The sequence below is a fragment of the Rhinolophus hipposideros genome, assembly GCF_964194185.1.
Source record: "Rhinolophus hipposideros genome assembly, chromosome: 26".
Classification (NCBI taxonomy): domain Eukaryota; kingdom Metazoa; phylum Chordata; class Mammalia; order Chiroptera; family Rhinolophidae; genus Rhinolophus; species Rhinolophus hipposideros.
Window position 1 is genome coordinate 8,220,334 of NC_138072.1, and position 12,717 is coordinate 8,233,050.

At 36.5% G+C, this 12,717-nt stretch overlaps 1 protein-coding gene across 1 annotated transcript in view; it reads right to left on the minus strand.

Moving 5' to 3' along the window:
• Nucleotides 1-12,717, minus strand: part of USH2A (usherin) — a gene marked incomplete at both ends in the record, with an annotated part of 554,530 nt that overhangs the window by 488,391 nt on the left and 53,422 nt on the right. The window contains 5 exons of the mRNA XM_081039194.1: nucleotides 2,764-2,857; nucleotides 3,994-4,215; nucleotides 4,659-4,843; nucleotides 5,793-6,087; nucleotides 8,059-8,122. Coding sequence (XP_080895320.1) covers nucleotides 2,764-2,857; nucleotides 3,994-4,215; nucleotides 4,659-4,843; nucleotides 5,793-6,087; nucleotides 8,059-8,122 — 860 coding nt within the window. The remainder of the gene's footprint in view (nucleotides 1-2,763; nucleotides 2,858-3,993; nucleotides 4,216-4,658; nucleotides 4,844-5,792; nucleotides 6,088-8,058; nucleotides 8,123-12,717) is intronic.

Here is a 12,717-nt window from a genome sequence, read left to right on the forward strand (position 1 = left end):
ACCAAATTGAAGACTGAGTTGAAACTAAGGATAAAGATTACATCTCAACTGTGCTAGAGTAAGTCTGCATTTTAGATAATATTCCTGACATCGAACTATATGCACTAATATTGAACTCAAAAAGAAATGAAATCAGATTAAGAATTTCAGTCATCCAAAACTGAGCTCACCGAAACCTTTAGATAGTCTTTAAAAATAAGATGTTTCATGATATCATAAAACAAACTACACATAGAAGTAAAGGGACTGACTAAAAACAAGTATACGATGAAATCTAGGAGGAAGGGAAGTTCACCAGTCATACAAGAGTCTTTGAGACAGTGTTATTTTAAAAGCTAGATATGCTATCATAATATCCCATGCTTATGTAACAAAAGATACAAGTAGAGCCATTCTATACCCTCATCACTGAAGAACTTGTTTTTAGAATGACAGCTATATAATATAGTTCACTGTATTTTCTACTTTAATAGGTATAGTCCAATTACCTTCCAAAACTATTACACCAATTGGCAGTCCCATCATTGATGTATAAAAAGTTCATATTCTCACAAATCCTAAACGTCATCACTCTTTAAACTTTTTGTTAATTTCATAGGTTCAAAGTAATATTTTATATTTTGAAATTTCACAATTAAAACTGAGGTTGGGTAACTTTTCATGTGTTTATCGAAAATTATTGGTTCTCCTTTTGTAAATTGCTTTTTCATATATCTGCCCCTTTGTAATACATTGTTGTATTTGAACTATTTTTAAATATTACTTGTGTATTAGGGATTGTGACATAATCAGAAATATACATTTTTGTCTCTGGCATACAGCTCCTAAAACTTGTTATTCCCTAAGTGATAAGAGTGGCATCTTTTGTTATAACAGTTGGTTTCTGTCCCCAGTTCCTGAAATAGCTCCAGAGCAATAAAGATGAAAGCAGTATCTTTTACTATTCATGACAACTCCCTTTCCACCCTACCTGATTTTGTTTATGGTGATTTTGGGACACCTCATAAATATGGGCACTGCTTGCCAGGGGAACCGACCATGTGATTGGAGGGTTGGAACCTTCAACCCCACCTCTGGACCTCCAGGGAGAGGCGGGCAAAGGAAGGAGACTAGAGGTTGAGTCAGTCATCAATGGCTTATTCATTCATGCTTACATAATACAGCTTCCACAAAAGCCTCATCCGGGTTGCTGAGCCCATTGAAGTGCAGGGAGAATGGTGTGCTCTGTGTCTCTTTCTACGTCCTGCACCCAATGTATCCCTTCCACCTGGCTGTTCTGGAATTGCATCCTTTTGTAATAAACGCTAATCTGGTAAGTAAGCTGTTTCCTTGAGTTCTGTAAGCCATCCTAGCAAATTATTGAACCCAAGGACGGGATTATGGGAACCCCCAATTTGTAACTAAGCCAGACAGTAGTTGCAATTAACCTGGGGGGACCCATTACTGCAATTGGCATCTGAAACATGGGATGTCTCATGGGACTGAGCTTTTAACCCACGGAGTCTGCTAGTCTGCTAACTCCAACTAGTGTCACATTGAATGAAATTGGAGGATACTTAGTCGGTGTCCAAACAGAATGGAGAATAGCTTGGTGTGGAAGACCCCACAAATCCGTGTTGTGAGGAGTAGAGGAGCAGCATGTTTCTTCTTTTTAGAGTGATCTTAACTCTACCTCTTAAGTGCTGGGCTGATAAATACTTACATCATATCATTACACTGGTTATGTTAGGCCTTACTCCATATATGATTTTAAATAAGTATGTAATGTGATATGTCAATAATTTCATGGCCCCTGTAATATTTCTTTGTTTCTCTTTGTATTTTATGCATTTTGCTTATAAAGGCCCCCCACTTTATATTTAGAAATATTGTTCTAAGCTTCATTTTATTAAATTTTGTTAATTTTACATTCAAATCTTTAAGCCATCTCGATTTCTGTACATGCCATGAGGTTGGGCTCTGTTTCTTACATGTTGACAGCCACATGACTCAAACCAGTTACTGAAGACTTCATACTGTACTATTTATTATTATTACTGCTATGATTGTTATCGCACCCTCTTTCATATCAGCTGTTAATAAGGGTGATATTGGCTATGTCTATCAACAAACCTCTCAGATTTTTTTTCCCATTGACTTCTTTTTCCTTTCCTAAAGATGCAGCTAAATTTCCACCTCAACTATAAAATGTCCCGACCATCATAGACTAAAGTAACATAGGTCCTAAGTCATTTTACCATAGATTTTTCAATTACTTAAAATTATTGATATCAGCAATGATTTAAACTTGATTGATGCAAATACATAAAGATCCTTTAGCATCTCAAGTTTTTTTGTGTGTTTTTTTTATAGAAACCTTTGCATAAATAACCTTTAGATGTAGGAATCAGGAAACGCCACTCCCTCCCCGACACACACACACTCATTTTCGGGCCATCTATCTAAACACCTTAAAATACTAGTGGTTTTATAAACTATGATAATGCTGACGAAAAAAATTGAAGAAAAAAAAAACAACTCTGAGTTTAGTTTTAGTAGTCATTTCTGAGTTTAGTTTTTAAAACAAAATTTTCAACATGATCAATAGCTTTTGTTTTTCTCTATACAAGTTTTTTTCTGCAGTAATTGGCATTTTAAGTTTGTATACATTTATTTTTAATCACCCTGAGAAGATAGACCAAAATTAAGTTTAAACGATTTAGAGTCACCATTTCACAACCACCCCGCCCCCTCGAGATTTCCAAGCATAAACCGGAAACTTACATGAAGTCCTTCAGTGAAGCTTTCCTGAGAACAGAGGCATCGATAGGGCTGGCTTGTCATGTCACAGGCATCTGCATGACCACGGCACTGACATCTGTGAACAGAGCATCAGTCAGACAGCTCCTGAGAAACACCAGCTCAAATGCAAATATATTTAGGACCTATGTGTACGAGCATATCCACTGTGTGAATTCCACAAGAGAGGTGAGTAGGTTAATCAACACAAAAATCAATTTCTCTTTAATTATGTAAATATACATGGAAAGTTTTTAATTATTCCAGAGGTATTGGAAGGTGTGTCATCAATATCCAAACCGCATCTATTGTGAAGGTAACTTTCAAGCCTACATGGTCATTTTCAAACCTGTATCAACTTTGCGGCACACGCACCAAGGGGAGGTATTTACTAAAACAATTCAAAACACAGTTAAGACTATACAGTTTAGAATAAACTACAGAATGAAGTAAACAAATTTCAATGCTTTTCCCCATAAATAGATGGTGAATACTTAATAGTATTTTTTTCATTATGCTATTACTTAACCCAGTAATAGTCTGGTTTTAAAGATATACTTTTTTTTTAACAGGGAATATCATTCTTCTAGTACAATCCAATTCTAAATATGGATTCTAAATATGGATTTTAAATATGGTCTATGCATGTACCGTTCCCATATTAGAGAGTATGCTGCCAGGTAGCTATCTACATATTTAAATACGGTGAGCCTTGTTTTCTACTATGGTCAGATACTTATACATTACTTAAGGCATGTAAGTTTTTTTTTTTTTTTCTTTTCTTTAAAAGAAAACAGACATTCCTCAGAAAACTGTGGGATGTGAACTCAGGGAGACCAAGCCCAGTACTTACAAATGAGCAACTACTACAGTTGCCACTACAAATCAAGCTTCTTCTCTTTGATTTCAAGAATACTTGAAAATTATGCTCCAGAAAAAAAAAAAAACAAACTATTTGGTAAATTATTTCAAAGTCAGATCCATGGTACCAAAACGTCTACACCCAACAGCCTTTGCAAATTGATTCTATCACCATGTAATGTTATAGACAGAAAAGATGCACATCTCCCCAAGAAATCTTAGAGTAGGAAACCATTTCAATACTTGAAGCTTAGAATCAGGCTTGCTCTAAAACCTTAGCTGATATCGTTTTAAATGACAAAAATCTTGAAAACAAAATTCATAGTGAAAAGCGCGCTGCCATGGAAACTCTACCTCCCAATAATGGTGATTTCATCGACCGCATAGTATCTGTGTTTGAGGCTGACAGGAGTCTCACTTGTGTAGTACTGTCCGTGGAAATAAAGCCTTATTTGTGTGGCTTTTACAAACTCTTGAAGAGATTTGGTATTGTAGAAATCATTGTATCCAGGACGATGATTCGGTCCAGGTGTCAGGACGCTAAATGTGACATTACCACGGGAATAGGGCGTAAAACTGGGTGAAAGAAATGTGAAATCATGAAAAGCTATTCATGTTTTTGACAGAACAGAAATTATAATACCATATGAGTAACAGCTTAAATTCTTCATTCTGGGAAAGCGTAGTCCATATATTTCACATGCAAACAATCTAAGATCATCACAGAAAAATACAGCAGAGCATTTCCTTGAGGATGTAATAAAAATTCGATTAATACAGATAACTTGCTAAACAATCTGAAAATCATATCATAAAAAACAAATGCAAAAGAACTTTCAACCATGTAAAACTCAATCAAGGGAGGAATCCTAGAAGAATGTTTCAAGAGAGACGTTGGTGCAGGAAAGTATCTACCAGCTGAGTGTGTTAGTTTACGTGTAGATTTTTACTAACCCATAATCTATTAAAATTAACTCCTAACGCCTGCAAAAAATAATTGTTTCAAAAAATGGCCATACTTAGAAAGCTGAAGACAGTTGACGGAATCAGAATTTTCCAAATCTCCATTGTTTTTCATTCCAAAATCACTGCAATTCCTAGCGAAATATTGCCAGTCTTCCCAGCCGAGGCCGGTCTCCTTCTTCCTCTGAATTCTTATTGCTGTTGGTTGTGGACTGAAGAATTGAATGACAATATAAAACACCTGCAAATAAATCATTATTGTCATTGAAGTTTAAAGTTTGTCCCCATCATATAAATCAAACCATGGAATTGTCAGATTCAAATAGAACGGCTTACCGCCTCATAATGACAACTATCAAATATTTATCAGACATCCAGAAATGTCACAGCCTATAGTTAAAGCTACACTTTCTATCGTTGCATATCTGATTCTCTTCTCACCAATTTTATAAATTAAAGTAGAAATCAATATTAAGTTTGATATTAAGTTTGATAAGTCGTGAGAAAAGAACATGACTTCCATGAAGTAACTGTTACGCGTGTTCTTAAATAGTTATTTAAAATAAGCACTTTTTTTTTAATTTGTGGGACTTAACATGAAAAGGAATGTTTCACTTCATGAATTTGAAAAAAAAAAAATCCCTAAAAAATTAGGACCTGAATATCTTCTTTCAGATATTTTTATTTCATACATTATAATATATATAATGGTCCATTGCCTAATTCAGTTTTGACCTTGTAGTAGGTTGAATTGTATCCCCATATAAATGCCCAAATTTTCATTCCTGGTCCCTGTGGATGTGACCTCATCTGGAATCACGGGTCTTTGCAAATGTAATTAAGTTAAAGGATCTCAAGAAGAGATCATTCTGGATATAGGGTGGTCCTCACAAGAGAAAGAGGAGAAAGGATTGACACACAGACAGAACCAAGGAAGAAGGCCCCGGTGCAATGGAGGCAGAGATGGAAGTGATGCCCCTGGGAGCCAAGTAATACCAGGAGCCAGCGGAGCTGGAAGAGGCAGGAAAGATTCTCCTAGAGAGCTTTTGGGGGAGTACTGCCCTACCCACACCTGGATTTCCTACTTCTGATCTTCAGAACTGTGACAGAATACATTTCTCTTGTTTGAAACTTTAAAATTGCTGCAGCAGCCACAGGAAACTAATATACACCCCATTGCTTCAAATTACCTGATACTGTCCGTTTTCCAAATCTATGGAAATTGTCACTCCTTGGTTAAGCTGGGTGATGTCTGTAAACACATGTGAAACCCATGAAGTACTAATATCATTATCATTGATGAAAGAAAGAGGATGGGCTTCGGGGTGCAGGCGTGACACCCTGTCACTGGTTGTATCCTCCACATTGTTAGGAATGCAGAACCGTGGTGCCAAAGGATGGACGCGAGGGTGGCTGCCTGGGCAGCGGCAATGTGACTGGATGGGCAGTGTGGGCAGTTCTCCAGAATAGACGTCCAGAATCTCTCTGTGGAGGTCGAGGCAGACGGTAAGGACAAATAGCTCAACACTGATGGAGCTTCTAAGAGTCGTTACAATGCGATTGTCACTAATGTTTTCATTAGTATTTATTTAGCTTTCGTTATTTTGTAAATGAAACATAAAACGAAACTCATTCCTGGCCAAATAAACATTCTCATTCTCAGAAAACAGAACACAATCATGTAAGGGAAAAAAACAGTAAATTCTTAACATTTTACATCATGAAGCACCCACAAGCCCTTATCTATCAAGACATTTATTTAAATAAACATATTTGACTGTGCCTATTTGTAATAAAAAGAAAGGTTACATTCAATTAAGTTATTAAACTGACCACCGAGAGGGAACAATAATATATTAAAAATAATGAGAGTTATAGAGTCTCCAGTTCATCCATGGGAAGTAAGAAAGTAAGTATAATTGTATCTGCTGCTGTTTTAGGTGAAGGGAATGAGGCCAATACCATTTGTCACTGGTTTCCTATGACTCATCAGTACAGATTCTGGCACCCCAAAATGCTTCAATTGCCTCAAATCATATGGCAGCTGCCAACAGTCAAAGGGAAATGCCAATTCCAGGCGGATATATTTAATTTTTCCATGTAGGGCCGTCTACCTGTTCTAGACGAGAATTAGTCATTCTATGTATGGGCATTCTTCCACAACACCTTTCCAGATATTTTAGGGGGGCCAACACCAGTAACCCAGGTCTAACTAGAGATATTAAACTCCTTCTCTCAGACTCCACTGGGGCAATGGCTGAGTCGGGAAGCTTTTCCATTTACTAAATCGCATGAACTCACACCTCCCTTAAATTTCATTGATTTTTTTTTTCAGTTGATACCAGGTTTTGAGTGGGACCAGAAGTGACTATTCAGTGAAATCTTTGCCACCAGGACAAATGCCATTCCCCCAGAATTATTGCAATACTGCTCTTCAGAATTTTAGACAAAGGTGATTTAAAAGATGGTGAGTCTGGTGACAGTAAATCTCCCCAATAATGTTTTCCAGTGTTATAGCCCCTTTATTCAAGCACCTCTTGAGGGTATAAAATAATAAAAAGAACATTTTATATTGCTAATGAGCATACACTGATCATAGCAGCACCTCAAGAGCAGCGCTTCTCAAATTTACAAAAACGTGTCATTTGGAAATTCACCATACTATCTACCTCTAGAGGAATAGACATTTTTTTTTTCTTTTTGATCTTTAATAGAAGTAAATAAGATCAATTCACCCATACAACAATATACTCATATCATCAAACCGTAATTGAGAAAAGAAACTTCAGAGGACATCTTAAGGAGAATTTCACTAGAACTTTTCTGAACGGAAAGGAAATCTACGTCTTTTAGAACCCCTAAGAAAGATTTCCCACCTGTTCTCAAGATGAGCAAATACTTAATTAAAGCTAGTTCTAGTCTAAATAATTATTTGTTCACTGGAAATAGAAAAATATATAATGACACTTCAAGTTACTCATTCTTTTTTGTCTCCAAGTCTAATAGACCAGTCTCTTGAGACTTTCATGTATATCGAAATAATTAATCATTTTCATTGTTCTACATTCTCTAGTACTCACAAATTCAACAAAGCAATTTTAAAAGGCAGAGATATAGCAGTTTCTTTAGTATCAAAAACTACTTCATATAGTGTTTAAACAAAGGTATCCCAAATTCCATAATGCAACAACTTGTTCAAAAAATCTAGTTTTCTTAGAAGACGTGCTTTGTAAAGACCTTGATCAATTTCATATTATGAGAAGTTACCCAATAAAGTATCTCTAGTGAATAACAACCACAGACTAAGCCAAAGGAAATACTGTGAACATTAATTAGGCGATGTTTGCCAAATGCTGCAAAGATGAAAAATGCTATAATCTTCATGCTACTCTTATTTAAGTGAATTCAGCATTTATCCTTACACTTCTTGAGCTTTACAATACCACAGCTGCTTACCTGTTTGTAAGTGCCACTTCGTATAATCGAAAATCTTGCATTCTTCCAACAAACTGCTCTAAACCTGCAAAATGCATACAAGTACATAATATGAGAAATCTCCCTTAACCAAGCAACAGTTGACAAATATTGTGAAATTCCTTTAAAGCTATATAACTTTTAATCATATATATGTCACCGGCTTCAAATTCTTACAGACCTATATAGACACAAAGGTACAGTTAAACACAAAGATATAGAGACAGAGACTGCTAATTCCACATGAATAGCAACAATAATCATAATTATCTCCATAGACATTGTAGGACTCAAGTCAAAGTAAATACTTTGGCCAGTCTATCTACTGACCCAACTTGTGATTTCTCTCCAGAATTCCCCACCCCAAATCACATTTCTCTCTAGTTTATAAACCTATACATCTACCATCTCAGCAGCCCTAAATCTGATTGGCGTCTGCTTTCAATTGCAATTTTCAGAGTATGTACATTCATCATCAAGAAGAAGACACCCCACTGTCTCATTCCACCTGTTTGATCTCCAAGCTCCAGAACATGAGTTTGGGTCCTCTCCAAATTTAGATTAATGCCTGATCTAGAAAAACCACCAATAAATAGGATAAACTGAAAACCTCCTACTCTTGATTCCAAATTATTCATATACACCAGTCAACAGCATCCTGGTTCAGTCTCCAAATTCTATCACCACGTGAGAAATCTTCTAAGACAAGCCAGGTTTAAAGCCCAATCTGTATAAATTAGGTGACCTTTCAAGACATAGGTAGATATCAACCCGAAACCACACAGTATCATTTTATTCATTCATTTAGCAAATATTTATTTAGGATTTAGTAACAGGTAAGTCCAAATGAGTGGAAAGAGAAAAAAGTAAGAAAACTACCATCTCTATGTTTTTGTTATAAGGTGTTAATGAGAAAAACTTGATGAAAAATAACAAAATTCGAATTAGAGTCTGGATCATGGGTACATAAGAGGGGATGTGATGTAACATATAATGACAATTCAATAATTGCTTTATTTTGTTTTGTTTTTAAGTAAATATAGAGCTGTGGCCAATTCACCAAATGACCAATTCCTGAAATGTTTGGTTTTTTTAGCTATTCAATTTTTATTTTGTCTTAGAAATAAAGATCATTTGACCTATCTTTGCTTCAGTTCCTCGGTGGCACCTTGGAGAAAATTGGAGCAGCGTGAGGATATGTCTGATGAGTAAGAGCTGCAGAATAGAGTAAAATTAACACACCGAATAGTCTGATGTTGACCTCAGAAGCAGGAGTTGATGAATGAGCAAAGAAGGGTGAGACCTGGGGTATATAAAGAGTAAGTGTCTGTGTGTGCAGGTGTGTATATACATTTATATTTCATTTTATATTTATATTAAAGAATACATGTAAGAAAATAACTAAGAATATTTTGCATATGACTGTTTCATATTAAGTGTAGATGTTTTCTATGGATGTGTACGTGTAATGGGTCCTACCTCTCCCCCATTGGGTCTCAGTCTTCCTCGTGTCTCACAACCCGAGCCCGCAGGGAGAAAGTGTTCTGTGCAGCCCCCTGTTCTGACTTTCCTGTAAACAGAGTTCCTCTACCCTATCTGCCCAGAAATAGGCAACTTAGGCAAGTATGAACTAATTATTACTTAAGGTGGTATTATGAAGACAAAATGAAAACTTTGTAGCAATCTTTAGATTTTCAACACAAATTGTTTTAAAATTTGTATTAGTTGAAAGAAATAAGAAAACATAGTACATTGTTCATTCACCGATTTGGCCATCCAGGCAACATGGTAAATTGTCCTGAATCCAAGATCTAAAGCTAAGCAAAATAGTGAATGGTGTACGAAAGGATATATCTTCCTGGTGATAGGGCATAGATGGGAAGAACACGTGTGAATAGTTAAGATATCGTATGCTTTTGTTTGAGGAGTGGGGAAGACAAACTGAGGAAAAATCACTCCTTGTGGTATGAATTTTTTTGAAGGTAATGTTGTCTGCCAAGAATGAAAGAAGCTGGATCTGCGTCCTGCTTATTTCTTCACCTTCACCTCTCCTCACCCACACCCAGCCCTTCCAGCATCCTTCATCTCCCTGCTCCACCTCTACAGCCTGAATTTGCAATGCCCCACAACTACCAGGCTCTCTCAACCCTAAGGATTTGCATATGATTTTACCTCTGCTTTTACTTGGCAAGACACACAAAGCAGTAATTGGTCTTATTTGCTATTCTGTCTTTAACTCATAGCCAGGTTTCCGGCATAAGGTAAATTGTTCAAAAATATTGAATGATGAAGGTAAAAGACAGGTGAGGAAAAGCGAAGAAGAGAGGTATTTACATCAGTAATGAAGATCGATGGCTGCTGTAGGAGATGAGTGAGGAGGCTGACAAAGGAAAAATTACAAAGATCCTCAAGAAGTAGTTTGGGGGCCATCTGAAATCAGAGACTATCACTTCGCATTGGTACAAGTCTACAAGCTAAGTGATTTTCCCAAACATGTTAACAACCCAACAAATATATGAACTTATTGGAGGTATCCAGAACTGATGATTTTCAGGCAGGGGGTATATCAAATAAGGGCAACAGGAAGGGAAGATTCCAGTAGCAGAGGAGCACACATGGTATGCCACAGTACTTACCTGGACAAGAACGTGAAACCTGAAATCTATGTAATTTTACTAACAATTGTCGCACCAATAAACTTTAATTTAAAGAAAAACAACAAAACCTAAAAAAAAAAAATAGAAAAGTAAAATTGCAAAAATAAATACATAAATAAACAAATAAAAAATAAACAAAAAAGAAAGTGAAACCAGATGAGAGGTGATAGAGTAGGAGAAACAGAGAAGTCGAGGTACTGGCCATTCAGGTATGTTGAAGAAGAATGCTGTAGAAGTACAAAAGCATGATACTCGAACCAACTACAATATTCGCATTAATGCGGGCTGGGAACACACAAAGCTGAGCCACACGGACCCCTGTTGCTTTTGGCAACAGTGACTAACGGAGCAACAGGAAGTTTCCGCCATCCCCAAAACATGCTTGGCCATCACGAAATACCCTTTGCATAAGACATTGTTATGGGTTGAATTGTGTCCCCCACAAAAGTATATGTTGGAGTCTTATCCCCTGGCACCCATGAGCATGACCTCATCTGCAAACAGTCTTTGCAGATGTAACCAAATTAAGGTGACATTGTTAGGGCAGGCTCTAATCAGAAACGACTGGTGATCTTAAGATGAAAACTCCACATGAGGACACAGTCACACACTGAGAAGGCCATGTGACAATATAGACAGAGACTGCGGTCATGCAGCTACAAGCCAAGAAGACCAAGGACTGATGGACAGTAGTTGAGAAGCTAATCAGAGGCAAAGAAGCATTTTCTCCTACAGGTTTCAAAGAGCATACCCTACTGATACCTTGATTTCCAGAACTGTGAGACAATACACTTCTGTTGTTATAAGACACCCAGTGTGTAGTACTTTGTTATGGAGGCCCAGGAAATGAATATAGTCATCATTTCCTATTTTTATTATAATGAATCACCAACGAGAAAATATAATTTTTATAACATGCATTCCACGTTACCCACTTTTTCCTCAGTATAAAAAATTGTCTAAAATGTTTTATGTAGAACCTCTAGGGAACGTTTTATCTCAAAGCACCCAGAAAATATAGATCACAACAAAAGATAAACACGTGTGATTTTGAAAGACCTTACATAAATAAAATATGTTAGAGCAAGAATGATGAACAACGTGATTTGTCAAAGCCTGAATCATGGCTTTACATTGCCAGGGCAACTTCATACTTTTATGCAGTCATGCATTCATTCAACAAATATTTACTGGGAGCCTATTTTGTGCTACACACCTTTATGGGTGCACCGTTTACAAAACAGGTACACACACACACACACACACACCTTAAACAAACAAAACCAACTCATTCCATGGAGCTTGCATTCAAGCAGCTAGATGAACGTCATAAGAATAATTTATGTAGTATATTAGAACAGGATAAATGCTATGAAAATGGAAATAATTAGAGCAGTTTGGAGAGCATGGCTGGATTTTAACGTGGATGGCATTTAACATGGACAGGCCTCTCTGAGAATGTGGTATTTACAGTGGAAAGGGAATGAATCAGACATATATGTAGGGGTAACATATTCAGTAATACTAAGTAGGCTGTGACATTCATCAGAGAGAAAGCTGATGGTAGTCAGGGTGTAGCAGTTGAGGTGTACATTTCAGTGTAGCAGTTGAGGTGTACATTTCATTGCTGAAAAATAAGAATGGACTTCCTGTAGTTTAATGATAGTTAAAGGGAAGCTTTGCTGCAGAAAGATGATAAAATCTATTTTATTTATAACATAAAGGGACTGGGTTTTATGACCTTTAAAACCATTTTAGTTTTAAATTTTGGAGTCTGAACATAGACCAATCAGATCCTCTGCTACCGAATTTATATCTGATGGAATTTCCAAAAGAAAAAAAAAAAGTTAGAAAAATATCTCTAAAGACACTGAGTTAATGTTAAGTAATCAATTCCAAACAAGAGAATAATGATTTTGATTTTGGGGGACAATACCTACAAAATATTTCAAGGACACAGTCGTAGGAGTAAATTTTGTTCATC